General features: G+C 46.5%; 1 protein-coding gene and 1 long non-coding RNA gene across 3 annotated transcripts; one reads left to right on the forward strand and one right to left on the reverse strand.

Annotated features, from left to right (window-relative positions):
- On the reverse strand, positions 1–4,595 carry LOC134809101 (uncharacterized). Its single transcript, XR_010153811.1, has 2 exons — positions 4,509–4,595; positions 1–178 (listed from the first exon to the last, which is right to left on the reverse strand). It is a non-coding gene; the product is annotated as an uncharacterized LOC134809101 (long non-coding RNA).
- On the forward strand, positions 4,278–26,684 carry NUDT19 (nudix hydrolase 19). 2 transcript variants are annotated; one of them, XR_010153810.1, is made up of 4 exons: positions 4,278–5,579; positions 17,176–17,460; positions 22,078–22,285; positions 24,637–26,684. XR_010153810.1 is itself a non-coding variant. In XM_016935616.4 (3 exons), the coding sequence occupies exons 1-3, from the start codon at positions 4,866–4,868 to the stop codon at positions 24,840–24,842; spliced, it is 1,128 nt and encodes a 375-aa protein (XP_016791105.1). In that variant the 5' UTR covers positions 4,278–4,865; the 3' UTR covers positions 24,843–26,684. The 2 variants fall into 2 exon arrangements, 1 of the variants encoding a protein (XP_016791105.1); XM_016935616.4 differs by lacking the exon at positions 17,176–17,460.
- The last annotated feature ends 1,216 nt before the right edge of the window (positions 26,685–27,900 follow it).

The following is a 27,900-nucleotide window of genomic DNA, read 5'->3' on the forward strand; positions in this document are numbered from 1 at the left end:
CAGGAGTTAAGAAGAATTTACTTAGGCAGATAGTGAAGGCATGGAAGTCCTCCGTAAAGTTTCCCTTTCTAACGAAGAGCAGCCTGTAAAATCCAGCTGCAGACATAGATCCGACAGTTGTGCCACTCCTGTTGAAGATGGTGGCTCCATCTTCCCTTCTCTTTGTCGGCCACATGTACTGTAAGAAGCAGACAAGATGACACCAATCAACTGGAAAGCCCATTTGCATGATAAGATTAGGGTGGGGTGACCAGCCTTCCCCAAGATCATGCCACTGCACTCCAGCCTGGGGTGACAGAATGAGTGAGACCCTGTTTTAAAAAAAAAAAAAAAAAAATGCCGGGCACAGTGGCTCAGGCCTGTAATCCCAGCACTTTGGGAGGCCAAGGTGGGTGGATCACACGAGGTCAGGAGTTCAAGACCAGCCTGGCCAAGATGGTGCAACCCTGTCTCTACTAGAAATATAAAAATTAGCCAGATGCGGTGGCAGGCACCTGTAATCCCAGCTACTTGGGAGGCTGAGGCAGGAGAATCGCTTGAACCCAGGAGGCGGAGGTTGCAGTGAGCCGAGATCATGCCACTGCACTCTAGCCTGGGCAACAGGAGCAAGACTCCTCAAAAAAATAAAATAAAAATAAAGGCTCATGTTGCTGCGTTAGCTCATGTCTGTAATTCCAGCACTTTGCAAGGCCGAGGCAAGTGGATTGGTTGAGCCCAGGAGTTCAACACCAGCCTGGGCAACAAAGCAAAACCTTATCTCTACAAAACATACAAAAATTAGCCCGTTGTGGTGCTGTAGTCCCAGCTTCCTCAGGAGGCTGAGGTGGGAGGACCACTTGAGCCTGGGGGTGTCCAGGCTCTGGTCAGCTGTGATAACATCACTGCACCTGGGCCGCAGAGTGAGACCCTGTCTCAAAAAAAAAAAAAAAAATGAATAACCACCTAAAAATAATTTCTCAGAATGATTTTTAAAAAGGTTTTTTTTCTTTTTTCTTTTCTTTTTTTTTTTTTTTTTTTTTTTTTGAGATGGAGTCTAAGTCTGTCGCCCAGGATGGAGTGCAGTGGTATGATCTTGGCTCACTGCAACCTCTGCCACCTGGGTTCAAGCAATTCTTCTGTGCCACCATACCCAGCTAATTTTTGTATTTTTAGTAGAGACGGGGTTTCACCCTGTTGACCAGGCTGGGCTCAACTCCTGACCTCAGGTGATCCACACATCTTGGCCTCCCAAAGTTCTGGGATTGCCAGGTATGAGCCACTGTGCCCAGCCTGAAGTGTAACTTTTGAGGCTAAGTCATAAAAGGCATCATGGCTTCTTCCTCTCTCATGGATCATTCTTTCTGGGGGAAGTTTACCCACCAAGTCCTGAAGACATTGAAGCAACCCTATGGAAAGATCCATGCGGTAAGGAACTAGGCCCCCTGCCAACAGCCATGTGAGTGAGCCATTGAGGAAGTGGATCTCCCAGTGCTGGACAAGTCCTGGCTGACATGCTGATCACAGCCTCATGGGAGATACTGAGTTAGGATCACCACATGGAGGTGGTCCCTAATCCCTGATCAACAGAAAAGGTGGGATAATCAATGTCCATTGTTTTTTGTTTGTTTTTCTTGTTTTTTTTTGTTTTGTTTTGCTTTTGATTTTGAAACAGAGTCTTGCTCTCTCACCTAGGCTGCAGTGCAGTAGCACTATCTCAGCTCACTGCAACCTCTGCCTCCCGGGTTCAAGCGATTCTCCTGCCTCAGCCTCCCGAGTAGCTGGGATTACAGGCACCCACCACCACACCCAGCTAATTTTTATTTTTATTTTTTGTATTTTTAGTAGAGACGGGGTCTCACCATGTTAGCCAGGCTGGCCTCAAACTTGTGACCTCAGGTGATCCACCCACCTCGGCCTCCCAAAGTGCTGGGATTACAGGTGTGAGCCACTGTGCCCCATCTTTTTTTTTCTTTTGAGGCAGAGTCTTGCTCTGTCACCCAGGTCGGAGTGCAGTGGCGTGATCATGGCTCACTGCAGCCTCCAACTCCTGGGCCCAAGCGATCCTCCCATCTCAGCCTCTTGAGTAGCTGGGACTACAGGCATGTGATACCACACCCAGCTAATTTTCTTTTTCTTTTTTTTTTTTTGAGACGGAGTCTCACTCTGTCACCCAGGCTGGAGTGCAGTGGCAAGCTCTGCCTCCCGGGTTCTCGCCATTCTCCTGCCTCAGCCTCCTGAGTAGCTGGGACTACAGGCGCCTGCCACCACACCCGGCTAATTTTTTTGTATTTTTAGTAGAGATGGGGTTTCACCGTGTTAGCCAGGATGGTCTCGATCTCCTGACCTGTGATCCGCCCACCTTGCCTCCCAAAGTGCTGTGATTATAGGCGTGAGCCACTGCACCTCCCCACGAATTTTCTTTTAAGAGGAGGGGTCTCACTGTGTTTCCCAGGCTGGTCTTGAATTCCTGGCCTCAAGTTATCCTCCCGCCTCGCCCTCCCTGAGTGTTAGGGTTACAGACATTACCCACCATGCCTGGACAATAAGTGTTTATTGATTTAATCCACCAAGTTTTTGACTAATTTGTTAACAGCATTAAGTAAATAACATATCCACAAATTATCCTGTGAGCAGAGCACTTTAGATATGAATATGATATCTGTATCTCTTTGAATGCTCATGGATAGTTCTTTGCTTCTGTATCATTTCTTGGCTACAGCTCAGATAACTGAGTTTATATGACATGATCTCTGAATCCATAAACTGTAATTGTGTCATCTCAGTGCCCCAAATATGACAGTCATGGCAGTGTGCACATTTTGGACACTGTTCTGTGTTGGTTAAGGTCCAGTTTCTGCCAGGTGTGGTGGCTCACACCTGTAATCCCAGCACTTTGGGAGGCTGAGGTAGGCAGATCACTTGAGGTCAGGCGTTTGAGACCAGCCTCACCAACATGATGAAACCTTGCCTCTGCTAAAAATACAAAAATTAGTCAGGCGTAGTAGCATGCGCCTGCAATCCCAGCTACTCCAGAGGCTGAGGCAGGAGAATTGCTTGAACCCGAGAGGCAGATATTGCAGTAAGCCGAGATCGCACCACTGCACTCCAGCCTGGTGAGAGAGCCAGACTCCCTCTCAAAAAAAAAAAAGGTTCAGTTTCTGTTGTTTTGCTATGCACCCAGGACCAGGACTTGGTCATCTCACTCATGAGTAACCAGCTTCTGTGAAAACCAGGTGATGTTGAAACACACACATTCACCCACAAAACCACGGTGTTATGTTCAGCAAAGGGAGCAGTATGTTCTTAAGACCCTTAATCCCTCCATAAATGGTTAGTCATCTGTAAAATAGTGATAACTGTTTCCACTTCATGGGGTTTTGTAAGAATTACACAACTAATACTAATAAAGTTCCTAGTGCCTCACACACTGTACCCAGTAACTACTAATATTATTATCCCCTAGGATTATTATTACTCCTAGTATTGAAGACATGTTACTTTAATCACCTGAGTGCCTTATTTCCTTTCTCTCCCTTGCTCTGTATTTTTATTTTATTTATTTATTTATTTTTTTGAGACAGAGTCTCGCTCTGTCACCCATGCCGGAATGCAGTGGCAGGATCTTGGCTCACTGCAACCTCCACCCAGATTCAAGTGATTCTCCTGCCTCAGCCTCCTGAGTAGCTGCAACTATAGGCGCGGGCCGCCACACCCAGCTAATTTTTGTATTTTTAGTAGAGACGGGGTTTTGCCATGTTGGCCACGCTGGTCTTGAAGTCCTGGCCTCAGGTGATCCGACCGCCTTGGCCTCCCAAAGTGCTGGGATTACAGGTGTAAGCCACAGCGCCTGGCCAGAGACCAGGTCTCTTCAAACAAAACCCCTAAATATTGACAATGTCATCTGTGGATTCTACCCAGGAAATAACCCACATTAAAATGATGGTTTGTGAGGGTCGGCAGGGGTATAGTGTATTTCATCCAAAAACATAACAAATGTGTGATCCAATTATAATAGCAATTATGGGAAAAGCTGTCGGTGACTGATAAGGAGTTATAAAAGAAAAGACTCAAATTTACACAGGCTTTTCAAAAGATCATAATCCTGCTATTGGAGGTGGGAGTCTTCTAGACACTAACAAGGTGGAGAGAAATCTCCATGTGGAGGCCCAGATTAAACATCTCCCATCAAAGTGGAACTCGTCAAATGTCCTAAGACACCTAAGGCCGTCCCCAGGCGCCCTGACAATAAAAGGTAACCAGAACACGAGAGAAATTACTCTGGGAGTACCTTTCACATTCAAGGTGTGCAGTAGGAAATTTATAATTTGGCATCTGGCTCATCCATTCATTTCTCATTGGTGTGGTTCATGTGTGCTTGCAAAGGTCAGACTTCTGCCCTTTGAATGTCCTCTCTCCCTCTCCCACAGAAAACACCCACATGTGGATCCTTGTTTAAAGCAGAAAGTCCTAGTCCTGAGCTTTTAGTGAGGTGGATGTCATCAGGCCTGGGTTGGCATCCTGTTTTTTACCATGGCAAGTCATATGCGCCCTTAAGCATTCCTGCTTTTGGTCCAAGCTTCCTGCGTGGGAATACTGCGGTCCTCCTTTCAGGCAGCTGTGAATGACAAACGGTCGCTGGCTGCCGTGACACCCATTGTCCCGCGAGAGTGCCCTAGCTGGGCCCCAGTGCACTCGAGGCGGTGCCTGCTCGGGTGCCCCTCCCACAGGCAGGCGCCGTTGCCGACCAAACGCCCAGGTTCACCCAGCGCCGGAGGCTCGTCCTCAATCCCCGCGAGGCCCCCGGAGGTGCTAGGGTCCCTGCAGGGCCCGGCCACCTGCCGAGGAGCTCCGGCCGCGCCAGAATCGGATCCGGGAAGCTGCGCGCCATGAGCAGCTCCCTGCGGCCGGGCCCCAGCCGCTGGCGGCGGGCGGCCAGCATCGTCCTGGCGGCTGGCTGGTCGCGCCCGGAGACGGCCACCCCGCCGTCGCGCCCGCCGCCCTCCGAGGGCTTCCGGCTGCTGCTGCTGCAGCGTTCCCCGCACCAAGGCTTCATGCCGGGCGCGCACGTCTTCTCGGGCGGAGTGCTGGATGCGGCCGACCGCTCGGCGGACTGGCTGGGCCTCTTCGCGCCGCACCACGGGCCGCCGCGCTTCGGCCTGGGCCCGGCGCCATTCAGCCGCACCGCTTTCCCGTCGCTGCCCGACACCGATGACCACAAGGCCGACAACACTGGGACGCTGCCTGAGGACGTAGCCTTCCGCATCTGCGCCGTGCGGGAGGCCTTCGAGGAGGCGGGCGTGCTGCTGCTGCGGCCCAGGACTTCCCCACCAGGCCCAGCACCCGGGCCTGGCCTCGCCCTGGAGCCGCCGCCGGGCCTGGCCTCCTGGCGCGACCGCGTGCGCCGGGACCCGCGCCACTTCCTGCGGCTGTGCGCCCACCTCGACTGCACACCCGACATCTGGGCGCTGCACAACTGGAGCGCCTGGCTCACCCCTTTCTTGCGGGGCACCACTCGCCGCTTTGACACGGCCTTCTTCCTGTGCTGCCTGCGCGAGCCGCCGCCCGTCTACCCCGATTTGGCGGAGGTGGTGGGCTACCAGGTAGGGCCTGCTCAGGGCCTTGCTGCGGACCGCCAGGACGTGAGAGGGAGGACCCCTCCCAGCGGCCCAGGCCCCCCAGGGACCCCCGCATAGGCCAAGCCCAGAGAGATTAAGCAGCAAGGAACGCTTAGACGGGCAGGAAACTCTCACCCTTGTAGACCAAAGCCATGCTCTTGGTGAAGTGCTCTCTGCTTTCCTAGGCTTTGGGGTCTCAAGGCCTGGAGCCTGTCTCTCTATGTGGTTCCTCCAGCGTGGCCACTGTGTAAGCACTTGTACGTGTGTAGACATAGTTCATCTCCACAGCCGTTTAATTTGGTTTTCTTGGAGAACAGACTTAATATGATTCCAGTCTTCCTATTTTTATTTATTTTTGGTACAGATGGGGGTCTTGTCTCTCTGTGCTGCACACCCAGGCTCGTCTCCAGCTCCTGGTGTGTCCAGAATTGGTTCCTTCCAGTAGGTTCTTGGTCTCGCTGACTTTAAGAATAAAGCCACGGACCCTCGAAGTGAGTGTTACAGTTCTTGAAGATGGTGTGTCCAGTTTCTTCCTTCAGATGTTCAGATGTGTCTGGAGTTTCTTCCTTCTGGTGGGTTCGTGGTCTTGCTGACTTCAGGAGTGAAGCTGCAGACCTTCGCAGTGAGTGTTACAGCTCTTAAAGGTGGTGCGTCTGGAGTTGTTTGTTCCTTTTGGTGGGTTTGTGGTCTCGCTGGCTTCAGGAGCAAAGCTGCAGACGTTTGTGGTCAGTGTTACAGCTTATAAAGGTAGTGCGGACCCAAGGAGTGAGCAGCAGCAAGATTTATTGCAAAGAGCAAAAGAACAAACCTCCCACAGCGGAAGGCGATCAGAGCAGGTTGGGTGCTGGTGGCTGGGTGGCCAGCTTTTATTCCCTTATTTGGCCCTGCTGGTGTCCTGCTGATTGGTCCATTTTGCAGAGTGCTGATTGGTCAGTTTTTACAGAGTGCGGATTGGTGCGTTTACAAATCTTTAGCTAGACAGAGCGCTGATTGCATAGTACTGATTGGTGCATTTACAAACCTTTAGCTAGACACAGAGCACTGATTGGTGTGTTTTTACAGAGTGCTGATTGGTGCATTCACAAACCTTTAGCTAGACAGAAAAGTTCTCCAAGTCCCCACTGGACCCAGGAAGTCCAGGGGCTTCACCTCTCAATCCCGCCTCTAAACAGGGCACCCCAACTGCTGTTGGGAATTGGGCAATGACTGCTCTAGCTACTTCCTGCTGGACAGGGGCAAAGAAGGGGCCCTGCAGTTGTAGTGTCCTCCAGAGGGGAACTCTAGGCCAGTGAAAGGGCCAGTGGGTCGGTCCAGGGGTCCTCGGTAGAAGTTGTTAGTTGAGCTCATTTGGGTTTCCGTTTGTAAGACCATCTGTAGTTTGATGGCCTTGATTCTGGAGGAAACAAATTTGACAAGGAGGTTAAAAATACAGGGCCCGAAGGCGAGTAATAGTAAAATGGCCGTCACAGGAGGTAGAAAGGGGAGAAGCCATGTTGCCCAACTCCAGAGGTTGGTATAAGAGTTTGAAAGGCATTGTCTGATTTCAGAAACCTTTTCCTGTAAATGCTGGGTGGCATCTCGCACTATCCCTGACTTGTTAGTGTAAAAACAACACTCTTCCCCTAAGGTGCAAAGTCCTCCTTTCTCAGCAGTGAGGAGGTCTAGGCCTCGGGGGTTTTGGAGAGTCACTGCTGCCAAAGAGTCTATTTGGGATTGTAGTTATTATCCTTACTGAATAGATTTTGTTATTTCTTGCAAGCTGTCTGAGAAATCCTTCGAGAGTGTGTGGTAGTAAGATAATGAAGTAGATAAACTGGCTATTCCGGTTCCTGTAGCAGTGGCCATTTCTAGCCCTATAAGTAGGGGTATCAGTTGTATGGCCCTTTGCTGATGGACTTGAGCTTTGAGGGGCACTGATAGGGTCTGATGTCCATAAGATTAGAAGTTAGGATAATATGTGTTACACTGTTAACTTTTAGCAAACTTTACTTTTGTTGAAAACCTTAAGTTTGGGATTTCAATTATTCTTTGCTATTAATAAGACCTCATTCAGTCCATATTAACTTAAAATTGGTATAGATGGCTCCTTCCTGATTCTGTAAGTACTTTAAGGTTTGGCTGAGTGCAAACAGCTTGCACGTTTGAGCAGACCAATTATTAGGCAATTTTCCTAACTCTGCTTCTGTAAGAGTTTCCTTATCACGTACTGAGTACCCATTGTGTCTTTTTCCTTAATCGCCCAGGAGGAAACATCTATCATCCTATCCTGAAGGGGGTTCCTCCTATGTCTGGTCAGACCTTCAGATTTAGATCCCCTGTTAGGAAACTTGCTGGGTTAAGGATTTTTGATAGGAAGGCTACGGTTTGTCAGTGGCCTCAGTGCTTTCGGGCTATGCCCTTGTTTACACTGACAACAAGGTGGTATTGGAGTGTTATAGGGTTACAGAGAAGACCTTCAATTATCAATTGTAGGTTTTATTTTTTATTTTTATTTTTTTGGAGACGGAGTCTTGCCCTGTCACCCAGGCTGGAGTGCAGTGGCATGATCTAGGCTCACTGCAACCTCTGCCTCCCGGGTTCAAGCAATTCTCCTGCCTCAGCCTCCCGAGTAACTGGAATTACAGGCGCCCGCCACCACACCTGGCTAATTTTTGTATTTTTAGTAGAGACGGGGTTTCACCATGTTGGCCAAGTTGGTCTCAAACTCCTGACCTTGTGATCCACCCGCCTTGGCCTCCCAAAGTGCTGGGATTACAGGCATGAATTATAGATTTTAAATTTACCCTGGCTTTTAAAGGAATAGGGTACACTGTTTTTTCTTTACTACTTCTATCTCTTTCTCTCTGACTCCTTTGTCTCTTCCTCTCTTTCCTTCTGTCTTTGACTTTGCCTCTCTTTCTCTCTGCTGGTCTTTCCCTGCCTCTGCCAGCCACTTATGCTGCCGTTCTCCCTTCTCCTTCCCCTTTGTGATGGCTTCGGGAGTGTAAGACTGCCACCTCCTTGGGTTTTTGCACTGAGTGCAATAACTCCATGATTTCCTTGTGGTATTTAATGGGGGTTCCCCCAGAGGTTAGGAACGCCCTTTCTTTACATATTGCAGCATGGGCATGTAGGATTAGATAAGCATACTTGCTATCTGTATACACGTTTTTTCTTTTTTCCTTTCCCAGTTGTAAGGCTCGGGTAAGTGCCACTAGTTCTGCTAACTGGGTGCTGGTCCCTGGGGGAAGAGGTTTACTTTCAAGTACGGTTACATCACTAACTGTGGCATAACCTGCCCTTCGTATCCCATTTTCCACAAATGAACTTCCATCGGTATATTGGTTAAGGTCAGGATTAGCTAACGGGACTTCTAAGAGATCCTTTCAGGCGGCATAAGTCTGGACTACTACCTGTTGGCAGCCATGCTTGACCCGCTCCCTATCCTCTGGGAGAAAAGTGGCAGGGCTGAGGGCCACACACGTATGCACTTGAAGCACTGGTCCCTCAAGGAGTAGTGCCTGGTATCTAAGCAGGTGGTTGTCTGATAGCCATAAACTTCCTTTGGCACCTAGTTTGCCATTTACATCATGAGTAGTCCAGACAGTGAGATCCTTTCCTTGTATTATTTTGATAGCCTCTGACACTAAGACAGCCACTGCCACAACTACCCCTAAACAGTTAGGCTAGCCTTTTGCTACTATATCAGTTTCCTTACTTAGGTATGCCACTGGTTGTGGAGTTGTCCCATGAGTCTGAGTAAGGACCCCAAGAGCTATTCCTGCTCTCTCTGTGACGTTTAAAGAAAAGTTTCGTCCTGTGGGAAGGCTTAAGGCTGGAGCTTGAGTTTGTTCCTTCCAGTGCCCAGACTTCAGGGTTGATTCCCTCCCCAAGCAGGGGACAACAAATGGGTAACTTGTTCCCCGTATTCATGTAGATAATAGCTCCAGCTTTGGCTAATATATCCCTCCCTAATAAGGGTGTGGGACTTTCAGGCATAACAAGAAAGGCATGTGAAAAGAGCAAAGTCTCCCAATTACAACTGAGGAGGTGGGAGAAATACCTGGTTACAGCCTGTCCCAGGATTCCTCGGATGGTAACAGACCTTGAGGACAGCTCCAAGACAGGAGATTAACACTGAGAAAGCCACGCCAGTGTCCAGGAGGAAGTCAATTTCCTGGCCCTCAATGGTTATACATACCCGGGACTCAGTGAGAGTGATGACATGAGCTGGTGCTTTCCCCGGGCACCCTCAGTCTTGTTGCATCTTCTGGTTGGTGGCTTCTGTCCCAGAGAACCTTTGTCCTCTGGGGCAGTGTGTCTTCCAGTGATTGCCTCAGCATAGTGGACATGGGTGAGGGGGCAGCTTGTTTCTCATAGGACAATCTTTTTTTAAAAAAGTGTTCTTGTAAACCACACTGATAACAAGCCCTACCAGGTGATTGGCCTGCTCCATTTTCTGTCCCCTCTGAACCACCAAGGTTTGTTTGTCTGAGGGCCATGACTAAGTCTGCGGCCTTTCTATTATCTCACTTTTCCTTTTGGGCCTGTCCATCTTGGTCCCTATTATAGAACACTGAGGTTGCCAGGTTTAATAATGCTTCCAGAGTTTGTTCAGGGCCCAGGGCTCGCTTTTGGAGCTTTCTCCTGATATCCACAGCTGATTGGGTAATAAACTTGTCTTTTAGGATCAATTGACCCTCAAGTGAGTCAGGTGACAGGGGAGTGTATTTTCTTAAGGCCTCCTGTAGCCGCTTGAGGAAGGCAGAAGCATTTTCTTCCTTTCCCTGAGTTATGGTGGACATCATTGAATAATTCATGGGCTTTTTCCTAATACTCCTTAGTCCTTCTAGAACACAAGTCAGCAGATGTTTATGACTCCAGTCCCCATGATCTGAGTCGAGGTCCCAGTGGGGATCCATACTGACTTACTGACATACGGCTTGCTGACTAGTAAGGAATTTGTCCCTTTGTTCAACTGTCATTGTATCATTTACTGGACTAAGACACCAGGTATCTCCAAACTCTTGGGCTGCAGCTAAAGCCACATTCTTTTCATTAAAGGCCAGGGTTTGATCTAACACTAGCATGACATCTCTCCAAATGAGATAGAAGGTTTGCCCTCGACCCTGTAGGACATCTGTATACCTATCAAGATCATCTGAAAGCTTCCCAAGGTCTGCCTTGATCTGCTTAAAATCAGAGAGGGAGAAGGGAACACGTACCCAGGTTGGGCCAAATTCCCCTCCCCCTACAGCTTGAAGGGGATATAACCGATAGCCTGGGGGGTTTTGCGGTCCTTTGGAGATTTCTTTGCTTGTTTCCTTCTGGGCAGCGGAGATTAGAGGAGGCTTATCATTAATAGGAAGGGGAGCTATAGGGAGGCTAGGATATGGAGGTAAGCTGAGAGGTCCTCCTGTGGGATGTAAATTGCAAGCTTTGCATACTTGTGTATTCTCCTTCAATGAAAAGAAAACTTGGACATAAGGTATTTCACTCCATTTGCCTTCCCTCTTACAGAAAAGGTCAGGCTGCAGGATAGTATTGTAGTTTATACTTCCCTCAGGTGGCCATTTTTCCCCATCAGAGAGAGAAATTGGGGCCAGGCTGTAGTATAGAAAAAAATGAGCCACCTCTTTTTCAGGGTTTGCGGGTCAAATTGGTACCAATGGCTTAGGATGCATTTCAAGGGTGAGCCTGTTGATGCCTGAGTGTTTCCCATCTGAAAGACAAAACTGCCTGCGGTTTTGGTTTGTTTGTTTCTCCCCCTGCCCAAGAACCTGCAACGGTCCCTGGACCTTGCTGATCGGAATAGTTGCGCTCACCAACGCAACAGCAGAAACATCTCTTGCCCAAGAACCTGCAACAGTCCCCGGACCCTGCTGATTGGAATAGTTGTGCTCACCAATGCAGCAGCAGAAACAACCCCTGCCCAAGAACCCACAACAGTCCCTAGACCCTGCTGATCAGAATGGTTGTGCTCACTGACACAGCAGCAGAAACACTAGTTCTCCTAGACCACAAAGAGGAATGAGGAAGATCGGATTTAGTGGCTCTTACCAACACATTCTCGAAAACCTGCGCCCTTTCCTGTCCTCCTAGACCACAAAGAGGACCGAGAAAAATCAGATTTAGTGGCCCTTACTGATGCATTCTCGGAAAACTGTTGGAGTCCTAAGCATTCTCCTGTTAGTATTGGGACCTTACCCATGTCCTATAACGATGTTATGCCCCCAAAATGAAGTAGAGGGCCATACCCTGAGGGAGGGAAGGGATCTCCAGAGTTGGAAGAGTGAAGCCTTTTGTCCCCAGTTATATGAATAGGAAGGATACAATTTCTGAGGCTCCCGATATCTTAGCTTCAGGAATAGCTTTTGTTAGGCCTGCTTTTCTAAGGAGGTATTCTAAAATTCCAGATAGTCCCCCCTATGATGGGGCTTTGAGCAAAAATTGTGTCTTTCTGATTGGTGAGCCCGGGTGTCTAAAGAAGGTAACAGAGTCCTGAAGTTTATACTAGAAATCATTCTTACAGGAGAAACTAGAAAAGCACCAGAGGCGGAGTGGTTTTTAGAAGTGGGACTAGCCTCAAAGAAAGGCGAGAGGAAGTTTGTCTGACAGTCATTAGGACCCAGGAGGCAAGGGTCAGGATAGATAGGATAGATGGGCGAGTCTCGCCTGGGTGATGTGACTTTCAGAGTTCCACTCATGGCCGCAGGGTCAACCAACTTCTTGTCGGGACCCCGGAGCTGAATGGCTTTCCTCGCTGTCGACCCTAGGCTCAGCCCAGAAGGACAGGAAAAGCAGAAGCTGGTTCCAGGCAAACCAACGCTCCCACCTCCAAAGAGTCGGGGGTTGTTGGCCCTTTCCCAGAAAGCCTGACACCCGTGTCTTTAGTTCAGCAGCCACACTAGTCGCTTTTAACTGGCCAACAGGTGCCCGGTATTTAGCTCTCAAATTCTAAGGAAAAATAGGACAGAATAGCAAGCAAAAGGGGTCCAAAGGTACTCACCGCTTAGTGATAGGTGATAGTCCCTTCGTGGTCGCCAAAATGCGTCCAGAATTGGTTCCTTCCGGTGGGTTCTTGGTTTCGCTGACTTCAAGAATGAAGCTGCAGACCCTTGCGGTGAATGTTACAGTTCTTAAAAAATGGTGTGTCCGGAGTTTGTTCCTTCAGATATTCAGATGTGTCCAGAGTTTCTTTCTTTCGTTGGGTTCGTGGTCTCGCTGACTTTAGGAGTGATGCCACAGACCTTTGCAGTGAGTGTTACAGCTCTTAAAGGTGGCATGTCTGGAGTTGTTTGTTCCTCCTGGTGCGTTCCTGGTCTCGCTGGCTTCAGCAGTGAAGCTGCAGACCTTCGTGGTGAGTGTTACAGCTCATAAAGGTAGTGCAAACCCAGAGTGAGCAGCAGCAAGATTTATTGCGAAGAGCGAAAGAACAAAGCTTCCACAGCATGGAAAGGGACCCGAGCAGGTTGCTGCTGCTGGCTTGGGTGGCCAGCTTTTATTCCCTTATTTGGCCCTGACCACATCCTGCTGATTGGTCCATTTTACAGAGTGCTGATTGGTCCATTTTACAGAGTGCTGATTGGTCCATTTTACACAGTGCTGATTGGTCCGTTTTTACAGAGTGCTGATTGGTGTATTTACAAACCTTTAGCTAGACACAGAGTGCTGATTGGTGCGTTTTTACAGAGTACTGATTGGTGCGTTTACAAACCTTGAGCTAGACACAGAGTGCTGATTGGTGCATTTTTACAGAGTGCTGATTGGTGTGTTTACAAACCTTTAGCTAGACAGAAAAGTTCTCCAAGTCCCCACTTGACCCAGGAAGTCCAGCTGGCTTCACCTCTCACTGGGCTGAAGTGATTCTCCAGTCTCAGCTTCCCAGGTAGCTGGGCCCACAGGCACCTGCAACCACGCTTGGCTAATTGTTTTATTTTTTGTAGAGACCGGATCTCACTATGTTGCTCAGGGAGGTCTTGAACTCCTGGCCTCAAGCGACCGTGCAGCTTCAGCCTCCCAAAGTCTTGGGGATTATTGGCATAAGCTACTGTGCCTGGCCAGTTTCAGTCTTTTAAAATTTATTGGCCAGTACAGTGACTGATACCTATAATCTCAGCATTTTGGGAGAAGAAGGCCAGAGGATCAATTGAGCTCAAGAACTCAAGACCTGCCTGGACTGTAACATACTAAGACCTCATATCTACAAAAAATTTTAAAACTTAGCTGGGCATGGTGGTACATGCCTGTGGTTCCTGTTACTGAAGAAGCTGAGGTGAGAGGATCCCTTGAGCCTGGGAGGTTGAGGCTGCAGTGAGCCATGATCACACCACTGCACTTCAGCCTGGACAACAGAGTCAGGCCCTTTCTCAAAAAAAAAAAATTATTGAGACTTGTTTTACGGCCATGAATATGTTCTATCTTGGTGAATGTTCCCTTTGCACCTAAGAAGAATATGTATTCTGCTACTTGTTGGTATTTTGGTAAAAATGTAAAATTAGGTTGAGTTGTTCATAGCATCTTGCAGGTTTTTTTTTTTTTTTTTTTTTTGAAACGGAGTCTTGCTCTGTCACCCAGGCTGGAGTGCATTGGTCTGATCTTGGCTCACTGAAACCTCCGCCTCCCAGGTTCAAGCAATTCTCCTTCCTCAGTCTCCCAAGCAGCTGGGATTATGGGCGCCTGCCACCATGCCTAGCTAATTTTTGTATTTTTACTAGGGATGGGTTTCACTGGGTTGGTCAGGCCAACTCCTGACCTCAGGTGATCCACCTGTCTGGGCCTCCCAAAGTGCTGGGATTACAGGCGTGAGCCACTGTGCCTGGCCAGTCTTGCAAGTCTTCTATATCATTTCCTTGTTTCATCAGGTGCTGAGAGAGGAATGCGGAAATCTTCAACTAATAATTGTGGAGTTGTCTTTTTCACCTTTTAGTTCTATCAGATTTGGCTTCATGTATTTTGAAGCTCCCATGTAAGGTACTGACTGTATCCACATTTAGGACTTTTAAAAGTTCATGGATTAACTCTTTGATGATTATGAAATATCCTTCTTTATTCCTGGTTATAATCTTTATTCTGAAATCTGAAGTTTACTCTGTTTGATATTAATATAGCCCCTCTGACTTTCTTTTGATTCATGTTAGTATATTTTTCTATCCTTTTAAACTATCTGTGTCTTTATTATTTAAAGTGTGTTTCTGGCTGGGTGCAGTGGCTTACACCTATAATCCCAACACTTTGGGAGGCCAAGGAGGGCTGATCACCTGAGTTCAGGAGTTTGAGACCAGCCCAGCAACATAGCGAAACCCCATCTATATTAAAAATACAAAAATTATCCAGGTGTGCGGGGGTCTGTCCTGCAGACCCTGACCCAATGATGGATGAATAACGTGCACTGATACAGATACTCTGCTTTGCCAGTCTGACTGAGCATCAAGGCTACTTACAGACTCCCAGGAGAGTGCTGTAAAAAGTTGCGACCTCGGCCTTGACCAGCCAGCCAGACTCATGTTTATTCAGTAAAGATTAATTGACAAAGGCTTGAGTCAACACCACTAGAGGGTAATTGACCTTGCAGACATCCCAGATAGAAAGCAATTAAGCACCTGCGGTAGATCCAAGGTTAGTCTTAGGACCACATGAGTAAACAAGCTAGTTAGATAAACTCCCCACATTCCTTTGTATCTACTTTAATTTATTTAATTAAAGGTAAGTGGACTAGGCTGCCTTCAGCCAGATCTGTTACTGAAGTTATGCAACTCTCAGGCCTTCCAAGAGGGTTTCTGGCTATTATAACTAAATTTTTTCCCACCAGCCTGACTGAACCCTCACACAGGTGGAGACAGGAGAATTGCTTGAACCCAGGAGGCAGAGGTAGCAGTGAGCCAAGATCATGCCACTGCACTCCAGCCTGGGCGACAGAGCGAGACTCCATCTCCAAAAAAAGAAAAAAAAGTGTGTTTCTTGCAGGCAGCATATAGTCTTGCTTTTTATCCAATATAAAAACTTTTGCTTTTTAGTTGGAGTGTTTATTTAAATTTGTTATTGTCAATAAGGTTAGATTCATATCTACCATCTTACTGCTCATTTTTTGTTCCCATCTATTTGTACTGTTTTTCTTATGACTGTTTTATTTCCATTATTAACTTATTAACTATGTCTCTTTGTAGTTGCTCTAAAATTTGCAATATACATTTTTCATTTCGTTTATAGAGTTAGAACCTTGCAGCAATATACTTATTTGTTCCCTCCTGTCCTTTATGCTATTGTTGTCATACATTTGACTTTTATTATAAACTCTACAATACACTGTGATTATTTTTGCTTTAGACCATAAATTTTTTTTTTTGAGACAGTGTTTCGCTCTTGTCACCCAGGCTGGAATGCAATGACGCGATATCGGCTCACCGCACCCTCCACCTCCTGGGTTCAAGTGATTCTCCTGCCTCAGCTTCCCCAGTAGCTGGGATTGTAGGCATACGCCACCACGCCCAGCTGATTTTGTATTTTTAGGAGAAACGGGTTTTCTCCGCGTTGGTCAGGCTGCTGTCGAACTCCCAACCTCAGGTAATCCGCACACCTTGGCCTCCCAAAGTGCTGGGATTACAGGCATCAGCCACCACACCCAGCCTAGACCATCAGTCTTAATGAGAAAAAAACGTCTTATGTTTACCTGCATATTTACTATTTTTTTTATTGAGATGGAGTTTCATTCTTGTTCCCCAGGCTGCAGTGCAATGGTGCCATCTCAGCTCACCACAGCCTCTGCCTTCTGGGTTCAAGTGATTCTCCTGCCTCAGCCTCCCAGGTAGCTAGGATTACAGGCATGCACCCACCATGGCCAGCCAATTTTGTATTTTTAGTAGAGATGGGGTTTCTCCATGTTGGTCAGGCTGGTCTTGAACTCCTGACCTCAGGTGATCCACCTGCCTCAGCCTCCCAAAATGCTGAGATCACAGGTGTGGGCCACTGTGCCCAGGCTTTTTTTTTTTTTTTTTTTTTTGAGACGGAGTCTCACTCTGTCACCCAGGCTGGAGTGCAGTGGCGTGATCTTGGCTCACTACAACCTCCGCCTCTCTGGTTCAAGTGATTCTCCTGCCTCAGCCTCCCGAGTAGCTGAGATTACAGGCACCCACCACCATGCCCAGCTACTTTTTGTACTTTTAGTAGAGACGAGTTTTCACCATGTTGGCCAGGCTGATCTCAAACTCCTGACCTCAGCTGATCCACCCAGCTGGGCCTCCCAAAGTGCTGGGATCACAGGCATGAGCCACCATGCCCAGCCACATATTTACTATTTTTAGCACTCTTTATTCCTTTGTGTAGCTCTAAATCTATCTCTGGTATCCTTCTGCCTAAAGAAGTTTCTCTAATATTTCTTGTAGTATAGATCCTATGACAATGAATCCTCTAACTTTTGCTTGCTTGAAAATAACTATTTTGCCTTTGTTTTTGAAAGATACTTTGGCTAGGTATAAAATTCTAGGTTGATAGGTTTTTTTCCTTATGTACCTAAAAATATTGCTCCCTTATTTGCTAGTTTGCATAAATTTCTTAGGAGAGGTCTGTTACCACTCTTGCAGGTAACTTTTTTTTTTTTTTTTAGACAGAGTCTTGCTCTGCCACCCAGGCTGGAGTGCAATGGCACGATCTCGGCTCACTGCAACCTCTGCCTCCCAGATTCAAGCAATTCTCCTGCCTCAGCCTCCTGAGTAGCTGGGATTACAGGCACATGCCACCATGCCCAGCTAAGTTTTGTATTTTTAGTAGAGACGGGGTTTCGCCATGTTGGTCAGGCTGGTCTCAAACTCCTGACCTTGTGATCCACCTGCCTTGGCCTCCCAAAGTACTGGGATTACAGGCATGAGCCACCATGCCCAGCCTCTTGCAGGTAATATTTTTTATTTCTTTCATCATGTTGATGTTTTCCTTTGTATCTTTACAGCATTGTTTTTAATGCCCTTTTCTGCTAACTTAATCCTTGCTATAATTTCTGGGTCTGTTTCTGTTGACTTATTTTTTTTCTAGTTTTGGATGACGTTTTCCCACTTCATCATGTCTTGCAATTTTTATTGAATGTTGGGTATTGTGACTTTATGTTGTTGAGTGCTGAATCTTGTCACATTCCTTTAAAGAGTATTGGACTTTGGGCCGAGCATGGTGGTTCACACCTATAATCCCAGCACTTTGGGAGGCCAAGGCAGGTAGATCACCTGAGGTCAGGAGTTCTAGACCAGCCTGACCAACATGGTGAAACCCCGTCTCAAGTAAAAATACAAAAATTAGCTGGGCATGGTGGCAGGCACCTGTAATCCCAGCTACTTGGGGGGCCAAGGCAGAAGAATCGGTTGAACCTGGGAGGCAGAGATGCAGTGAGCCAAGATCACGCCATCGCACTCCAGCCTGGGGGACAAGAGCAAGACTTCATCTCAAAAAAAAAAAAAAAAAAAAAAAACTATTGGAACTTGGCTGGGTGCAGTGGCTCACGCCTGTAACTCCAGCACTTTGGGAGGCCAAGGTGGGTGGATCACGAGGTCAGCAGTTCAAGACCAGCCTTGCCAACATTGTGAAACCCCGTTTCTACTAAAAATACCAAAAAAATTAGCCAGTCATGGTGGTGGGCGCCTATAGTTCTAGCTACTCTGGAGGCTGAAGCAGGAGAATCGCTTGAACCCAGGAGGCAGAGGGTGCAGTGAGATGAGATCACAGCACTGCACTCCAGCCTGGGTGACAGAGCGAGACTCTGTCTCAAAAAAAAAAAGAAAAACAAAAAGAGAGTATTGGACATTTCCTAGCAAGCAGTTAAGTGATTGCAAATTACCTTAATTGTCTTGAGATTTAATTTTAAATGATTTTAAGTGATTTTAGCATGGGCCTATAGTAGCCTTTATTCTAGAGCTAATTTAGCTGCACTTTTTTTTTTTTTTTTTTGAGACATACTTTCACTCTGCCGCCCAGGCTGGAGTGCAGTGGTGTGGTCTTGGCTCACTGCAACCTCCTCCTCCCTGGTTCAGGTGATTCTCATGCCTCAGCCTCCTGAGTAGCTGGGATTGCAGGCACGTGCCACCATCCCTGGCTAATTTTTGTATTTTTAGTAGAGTCCGAGTTTCACCATGTTGGCCAGGTTGGTCTTGAACTCCTGACCTCAGGTGATCCACCCACCTCTGCCTCCCAAAGTGCTGGGATTACAGGCATGAGCCACTGCACCTGGCCATTAGCTGCACTTCTAAATGTATGACCCTCATAAGGTCTACTTGAGTGCTGCTTATGTTCAACATGATCTCTCCACTGTGATTGGAAGGAATTCGAATAATCCTTGGCTCCAGGTGATCTCTGGGAGTTTAATCTTAAGGCTCTCAGGTAATTCTTCTTTCTTCAGAAATCATTCTCTCCTTATGTATACAATGGTGAGTAAAGTAAAATACTAATAACAGGAAAAAAAAGAGGCATCATTCTTTCCTGGTCTCATGTGGTTTCACCTTATGCATACATAGATAAGTGTTGAGCAAAGATTCAAGTGCACCCTACACAGATTTCTAGAGCTCTACTCTGTAGGTCTTTCCTCTCAGGTACAGCTTTATCCCTGGTTTCTCTTTCCATGGTTTGAGTTACCCTCAGTCAACCAAGGTCTGAAAATATTAAGATATTTGGAGAGAGAGAGAGAGACCACATTCACCAACTTTTACTACACGAATTGTTATCATTGTTCTAGTTTATTATAAGTTATTGTTGGCTGAGCACGGTGGCTCATGCCTGTAATCCCAACCCCTTGGGGGCCGAGGCGGGCAGATTACCTGAGGTCGGGAGTTCGAGACCAGCCTGACCAACAGGAATAAACCCCGTCTCTACTAAAAATACAAAATTAGCCAGGTGTGGTGGCAAATGCCTGTAATCCCAGCTACTCGGGAGGCTGAGACAGGAAAATCGCTTGAACCCGGGAGGTGGAGTTTGCAGTGAGCAGGGATCGCGCCATTGCACTCCAGCCTGGGTAACAAAAGCGAAACTCCATCTCAAAATGATAATAATAATAAGTTATTGTTAATCTCTTACTGGGCCTAATTCATCAATTAAATTTTATCATAGGTGTGTATGTGTAGGAAGAGCATAGTTTGTATAAGGCTTAGCACTTCCTTGATTTCATGCATCCACTAGGGATCTGGGAAAGTATTCCTCTTGCATAAGGGGAGACTACTGTATGCTGCTTCCCAAATTCTGCTGTATGGGCTTCCCAAAATTCAAGCTGTGTCTCAAGTCAGTGAAAATCCCAGGCTCTGATTAGTCTCTTGCTCCTTGGGTTGCAGTCTGGGAATTCCCTTTAAGCAGTAACCCTGGCCATGGTAGGACTTACCTCCCATTGTAGCCTCCCAGGTGGCTGTGATTACAGGCGTGAGCCACTGCACTCAGCAGGAAAGCATTGCATTTTGTACAATGCTTTACTAGTAAGAAGTAATCAGTAAGTGATAAGGTATTGTAACCTGTGGTCTGGACTCACCTGAACAGGTTGGATTAAGTGGGTTGATGCCTGCCATTTAACCCTTTGTCTTCGTTGTTATCACTGAACTCATACGGTTGCCTTGGAAATAACAGAGAGATTGGGTGGTCCTTTGAGGCCCAGGGCTCTGTTTTTTAAATGCCATTTTGGCCACCTGCAGAATGATTAGGGGACTCACTGAACTCATAGATTGCTGGGCACCATACCAGGGCCCTGGGAATGTGAAGCCTTCACAGACTTCTCAGTCAATGTTTAAGCATGTACGAGCTTGCAAACCTTTGACCTACAGTCATCTAAAGCAGAAATCAATTCCAAATCCCAGGGCTTGGGGGCGAGAATCAGTTTCTCCTAGGTGTATAAGTGGATATTTAGTAAACCAAGTAAAGAACAACCTTATGGCCAGGCGCGGTGGCTCACACCTGTAATCCCAGCACTTTGGGAGGCCGAGGTGGGTGGATCACGAGGTCAGGATTTCAAGACCAGCCTGGCCAAGATGGTGAAATGCCATCTCTACTAAAGATACAAAAATTAGGCCAGGCGCGGTGGCTCACGCCTGTAATCCCAGCACTTTGAGAGGCCGAGGCGGGCGGATCACAAAGTCAGGAGATCGAGACCATCCTGGTGAACACGGTGAAACCCCGTCTCTACTAAAAATACAAAAAATTAGCCGGGCGTGGTGGCAGGCACCTGTAGTCCCAGCTACTCGGGAGGCTGAGGCAGGAGAATGGCATGAACCCAGGAGGCGGAGCTTGCAGTGAGCTGAGATCACACCACTGCAGTCCAGCCTGGGCGACAGAGCAAGACTCCGTTTCAAAAAAAAAAAAAAAAGATACAAAAATTAGCCACGATGGTGGCAGGTGCCTGTAGTTCCAGCTACTTGGGAGGCTGAGGCAGAGAATTGCTTGAACCCGGGAAGTAGAGGTTGCAGTGAGCCAAGATTGCGCTACTGCACTCCAGCCTGGGCGACAGAGAGATACTCGGTCAAAAAAAAAAAAAAAAATCACGACTGTAATCCCAGCACTTTGGGAGGCCGAGGCGGGTAGATCATGGGGTCAGGAGATCGAGACCATCCTAGCTAACACAGTGAAACCCCGTCTCTACTGAAAATACAAAAAATTAGCTGGGTGTGGTGGTGGGCGCCTGTAGTCCCAGCTACTCGGGAGGCTGAGGCAGGAGAATGGCGTGAACCCAGGAGGTGGAGCTTGCAGTGAGCCGAGATCAGGCCACTGCACTCCAGCCTGGGTGACAGAGCGAGACTCCATCTCAAAAAAAAGAACAACCTTTGAGGTTATTCCATATCCATTGAATCAGCTCTTTTTATCTAAATGTCTATGGAAAGAAGGCTCAGGAAGGAGAGGAGGTTGTAGAATGAAGCCACTGAAGTTTTCCGGGCAAATACTGCCTGGCTGAAACCCTACCAAGTTATTACTCTCTCGACTGTAGGCTGAGTCATGCCGGGTGACTTCCTGAAAGCTGCTGTTGCTCCTGATGCTTCACCGCCGTTGTACCATGTGGCACACATCACCACATCACAAAGCATTTTGGTTGCTGAAGTCCCCATAGGGCCTAGGAGAGCTTTGTGGTGTCCATCATTATATCCTCAGGATCTAGCCAAGTATCCATTTCCCAGAGGAATGAACAGGCACCAAATTCTCCATCTACTGTGATGAGTTTACCCTTCAGAGTCTTTCTTCTTTCAGCAGGGACCAGAACCACCTTACCCTCTCTGCATCTCCCGCCTCTTATGCTGAACAGCTCTCCCAGGTCAAGCCTCGGGGGTCTGCCCTGGTTTATTTACTAGTTCTGAGGATCAGTGTCCTAATAAGCAACCTCTTAAGAGGATCAACCCAGCTTTCTTCACTGAATCTTTTCATGTTGTCTTTGAGGGATCTCACAGGGTGCATTAATGAATTCATTTTACACATTCAGTTCTACCTTAGGTACTGGTCTGACTGTCTCAAGTCTCACATTGTCTATGCCATAAACCTTAGGAAACCCTGCCTTTGTCTTTCACAGTGGTCATCTCCGTCAGAGGCAACTGAAAGTTTCTTATCAAAAGAAATTTGGTTGCCACCCCCACAGTTCTACGAAGTGAGAAGACTTGCAAACTTTGCCTCTCTCTCTGACTTGCACAAATTTTGTTTGGGTCGTGCATTAGAAGGACTGGAAAGGTGGCTGCCGATCATCTTGTTAACTGCTGATGGGATGGTCCATCTTTTACCAGGTAAACCAGTGAAGCATCAGTGCTTTTGTTAGTATTCACATTCAGTGCCCTGGGCTGCATGGCTGTATTGCCCAACATAGAGATAGGAATTACAGTCTGTGTTTTGTAATCTACAGGGTATTAGCTAAGTAAGATCAAAGCCTATAAAATATCCATATTATTATAACCAGAAATTCTGCATAATGTCATATACATACACATACATTTATATTAATATATTTCCTAGACATTGACAAAGGTCTTTCTCATATAATTTCTCACTTTTTTTTTTTTTTTGAGACAGTTTCCCTCTGTCACCCAGGCTGGAGTGCAGTGGCACAATCTTGGCTCACTGCAACCTCCACCTCCCAGGTTCAAGCAATTCTCTGCCTCAGCCTCCCAAGAAGCTGGGATTACAGGTGCCCACCACTGTGCCCGGCTAATCTTTGTATATTTTTTTAGTAGATACGGGGTTTCACCATCTTGGCCAGGCTGGTCTTGAACTCCTGACCTTGTGATCCACCCGCCTTGGCCTCCCAAAGTGCTGGGATTACAGTCATGAGCCACCACGCCTGGCTGATTTCTCACTTTTTTGCATTTTAAGTTTGAATTACGAGAACTCTTAAGTTGTCATCTAATTTGAATTAGGGAGCTTTTTTTTTTGAGACAGCGTTTTGCTCTTGTCACCCAGGCTGGAGTGCAGTCTGGGCTCACTGCAACCTTTGCCTCCTGGGTTCAAGCGATACTTCTGCCTCAGCCTCCCGAGTAGCTGGAATTACAGGCATGTGCCACCACGCCTGGCTAATTTTTTTGTATTAGTAGTAGAGACAGGGTTTCACCATGTTGGCCAGGCTGGTCTTGAACTCCTGACCTCAGGTGATCTGCCCGCCTCAGCCTCCCCAAATTCTGGAATTATAGGCATGAGCCACTGTGCCCAGCCAACTTTTTTTTTTTTTTCAGTTGAACATAATTTCAATTGAAATTATGAATTATGAAATTATGAAGAAAATAAAGTAAAATGTTAACTCTATCTCAACTGAAAATACAAAAAAAAAAAAAAACAAATTAGCCATGCGTGGTGGCACACACCTGTAATCCCAGCTGCTCAGGAGGCTGAGGCAGGAGAATCATCTGAACCCAGGAGGTAGAGGTTGCAGTGAGCCAAGATCATGCCACTGCACTCTAACCTGGGCGACAGAGCGAGACTCTGTCAAAAACAAAACAAAACAAAAGGCTGGGCACGGTGGCTCACACGTGTAATCTCAGCACTTTGGGAGGCTGAGGCGGGTGGATCACCTAAGGGTGAGAGTTCGAGACCGGCCTGACCAACGTGGAGAAACCCCGTCTCTACTAATAATACAAAATTAGCTGGGCATGGGGGCGCATGCCTGTAATCCCAGCTACTCGGGAGGCTGAGGCAGGAGAATCACTTGAACCCAGGAGGCAGAGGTTGTGGTGAGCTGAGATTGCGCCATTGCACTCCAGCCTGGGCAACAAGAGCGAAACTCTGTCTCAAAAAAAAAAAAAAGATTTATTACTCAACCTACAGTGGGAAAATTTAGCAGTTTTGATGGAATTTCTCTAAATTAACCTGAAGATGATAAGAACAGTCCACTTTGAAACATCAAAAGTATATGAATATCAAGGCCAATCTTAATATCAGTATTGAATAGAATAAAGAGAGTCATGAACTAGTATAATAGTTACAGTTCACAGTGGAAACATACCAGTCACAGATGTTTATGGGCCCAAAAACTCTTGGCTGGGGTGTTGTAAGGGGATATTAGAAGCACAAGAAAGAGGACAGGCACAGTAGTTCACGCCTGTAATCCCAGCACTTTGGGAGGCCGAGGTGGGTGAATCATTTGAGGTCAGGAGTTTGAGACCAGCCTGGTAAACATGGCGAAACCTGTTTCTACTAACAATACAAAAATTAACCAGGCGTGGTGGCAGGCACCTGTGATCCCAGTTACTCGGGAGGCTGAGGCATGAGAATTGCTTGAGCCCAGGAGGTGGAGGTTGCAGTGAGCCGAGATCGCGCCACTGCACTCTAGCCTGGGCAACAGAATGAGACTCCATCTCAAAAAAAAAGATAAAAAAACACAATAAAGAAATTGAGGTAAGCTCATAGAATTAGATTAGTTAACAACTATCTCAGTTCCAAACATATTAAATAGATCAAAATAAATACTGATTTAACAACTATCTCAGTTCCAAACATATGAAATAGATAAAAATACTGATTTGTATGTCATTAGTATATTGGAGTGATTTATAAAATAATACTCGATGGAATTAAAATTTTATACTTTCTGCCATGGTGAAAAATAATTTTGTATTTAAAAATAAAATCAGATTTTTTCCTTTTTCAGGTGATGAGCTATATTTAGAAGATTCAGACTTTTTGGAAAATCTTATGTCTACTGAAAAAAAGACTGAGGAAATCATGAAGGAAGGCAAGCAGTTTCACCGGATAGTGACATACCATCGCCACCTTTATGATATCCACGTGACTGTTCAGCCAAAGTATAAACACGTTTATCCTAAGAACTCTGTAGTAAGAAAAAGCCATTTGTAGGGTGCTTAAGCTTGTTTGTAAAATGGCCTACTTGAAGTCCTCATGAATAATGAGGGTTGACTTTCATTTGCTTGAAACTTAAGGAAGTTTGTGCCTATAAAAGTTACTGCAATTCAGTATTTCTTTATTTTTTTCGAGACAGAGTCTCAATCTGTCGCCCAGGCTGGAGTACAGTGGCATGATATAGGCTCACTGGAAGCTCTGCCTCAGGGGTTCATGCCATTCTCCTGCCTCAGCCTCCCGAGTAGCTGGGACTACAGGCGCCCGCCACCATGCCCAGCTAATTTTTTTTTGTATTTTTAGTAGAGACGGGTTTTCACCATGTTAGCCAGGATGGTCTCAATCTCTTGACCTCGTGATACGCCCGCCTTGGCCTCCCAAAGTGCTGGGATTACAGGTGTGGGCCACCACACCCAGCCTTTTTTTTTTTTTTTTTTTTTTTTGAGACAGAGTGTCTCACTCTTGCCCAGAACCCAGGCTGGAGTGCAGTGGCCCAATCTCGGCTCACTGCAACCTCCACCTCCCAGGTTCCAGCGATTCTCATGCCTCAGCCTCCTGAGTAGCTGGGACTATAGGCATGCGCCACCATGCCCCACTAAATTTTGTATTTTTAGTAGAAACAGAGTTTCACCATGTTGGCCAGGCTGGTCTCGATCTCCTGACCTCATGATCTGCCCGCCTTGGCCTCCCAAAGTGTGGGATTACAGGCGTGAGCCACCGTGCCCAGCATGGTGTTTCTTATATCAGGTGTTTTAGGGAGCTCGCTTGCTTATTCCATTCTTTAATCCTTACAGTGTGCCACACGTATGAAGTTTATAACATATTAATGATCTCATTACCCAAAACCAGAACATAATTTCACAAGGGTTCCTACTTCTGTATTGTTTTATTATCTCAAAAATTTAAATAACATGTTCTGCTGTTTATTTTTCTTGTTGTCCACTGTATTAACACCTTCCCTGATGTGCTTTGGAGGTTGATCAATGAATTTCTGAGACTTTCTGCTGGAATTACTTTAAGGGTGTCTTATTAGATGGTGAAAAGTTGGCTGAGACACCCTTCAAGTGACCATGTCATTGTTTTCTTGCTATGTCTTTAGCTTAATGATTAAGATACAATTCTTTTAAAAATCAAATGGTATTAGTTATTATGTTTCCCAAATTAGAAATCGATTTTAGTTAACATTTTATTTTATTTTATTTTATTTTATTTTATTTTATTTATTTTTGAGACAGAGTCTCGCTCTGTTGCCCAGGCTGGAGTACAATGGCGCAATCTCGGCTCACTCCAATCTCCGCCTCCCAGGTTCAAGCGATTTTTCTGCCTCAGCCTCCCGAGTAGCTGGGATTGCAGGCACCCACCACCACGCCCAGCTAATCTTTGTATTTTTAGTAGAAACGGGGTTTCACCATGTTGGCCAGTCCGGTCTGGAACTTCTGACCTGAGGTGATCTGCCCACCTTGGCCTCGCAAAGTGCTGAGATTACAGGCTTGAGCCACCACGCCTGGCCTAGTTAGCATTTTAAAGAAACACAAAGCCATAACAAAAACCATCATTGTTTGTATTCCACACTGTTAATGAATGTAAAGAGGTTAGAAATGTAGTGTTTGATTAATGACGTTTATTTTTACTGTATTTAATATGAGTAATTTTTCATCATCTTTCAAGAGGAATAATGTTTATTGATTAAAGGTGAGAAATGATAGTTAAGACACCAATTCCATGGCCAGATCTTCGACTGTATCATGCATTGTACAATTGATTTCATATTTTATGAAATGCCTTAATTTTCCTACTATAACATAAAGACAATGATGAATAAAGTTTATGTGTATGATTTAATCCAGATTAGAGAACTATATCTAGCGCAGCAGTCCTCAGCCTGGGCACTTTTGCCCTAGGGAACATTTGGCTATGTCTGGAAACATTTTTGGTTGTTGAAACTGTGGGCAGAGTGGGTGGGTTGGGGAGTATGCTACTACCATCTAGTAGGGAGAGGCCAGGGATGCAATTGAACAGCCTGCAATGCGCAGTCTCACCCACAGCAAAGAATTACCTGACCAAGGGTGAGACACCCAATCTAAAGTAAAATCTTTTTTTTTTTAAATAAATGGTTCCAATATGTAAATTTTGAGAACCACAGATACTATTATTCTGTCTGCCTTTTGAATCTACAAAAATGGGAAATTATGTCCAATTGGAAAAAAAAAAAGTTGGCTGGGCTGGGCGCAGTGGCTTATGCCTATAATCCCAGCATTTTGGGAGGCTGAGGTGGGCGGATCACCTGAGGTCAGGAGTTCAAGACCAGCCTGGTTAATGTGGTGAAACCCCATCTACTAACAATACAAAAAAATTAGCCAGGCATGGTGGCACATGCCTGTAATTCCAGCTACTCAGGAGGCTGAGGCAGGAGAATCGCTTGAACCTGGAGGTGGAGGTTGCAGTGAGCCCAGATTGCACTCCAGCCTGGGTGACAAGAGGAAAACTGTCTCAAAAAAACAAAAAAACAAAGTGTACAAAAATTTTTGTTGTCTTTTGATTTTTTTGAGATAGAGTCTCACTTTGCTGCCCAGGCTGGAGTGCAGTGGTGCAATCTCAGTTCACTGCAACCTTCACCTCCTGCGTTCAAGCAATTCTTGTGCCTCAGCCTCCCAAGTAGCTGTGACTATAGGCGCCCGCCACCACACCCAGCTAATGTTTATATTTTTAGTAGAGACGAAGTTTCACCATGTTGGCCAGGTTGGTCTTGAACTCCTGACCTCAGGTGATCTGCCCGCCTCAGCCTCCCAAGGTGCCTGGGATTATAGGCATGAGCCACCATGCCCAGCCTAGCTTTGTCTTTTGACTCTCAAAGATTACTAGAATGTTGCTGCTGGAAGGGACCTCATTGAACACCATGATTTTGCCAGTGAGAAAACAGACACGCAGCTGGTTAGTGCCACAGTCAACTCCCTCTTCACTGGAGTTGCCATGGCTCAGTGGGTGATATTAGAAGATGTCATGATAAAGTAATATGACTAGTTTTTCTTCATAGAAAAGATCGTTTTCACACCACATG

Source organism: Pan troglodytes, chromosome 20 (genome assembly GCF_028858775.2).
Source record: "Pan troglodytes isolate AG18354 chromosome 20, NHGRI_mPanTro3-v2.0_pri, whole genome shotgun sequence".
Classification (NCBI taxonomy): Eukaryota; Metazoa; Chordata; class Mammalia; order Primates; family Hominidae; genus Pan; species Pan troglodytes.

Bases quoted from the DNA above. Each gene is read 5' to 3' on its own strand.
- NUDT19 (XM_016935616.4), top strand. From the start codon at position 4,866: ATGAGCAGCTCCCTGCGGCCGGGCCCCAGCCGCTGGCGGCGGGCGGCC. The intron at 5,580-22,077 runs GTAGGGCCTGCT...TGTCTTTCACAG, and splicing joins CGGAGGTGGTGGGCTACCAG to TGGTCATCTCCGTCAGAGGC. The intron at 22,286-24,636 runs GTAAACCAGTGA...TTCCTTTTTCAG, and splicing joins GATGGTCCATCTTTTACCAG to GTGATGAGCTATATTTAGAA.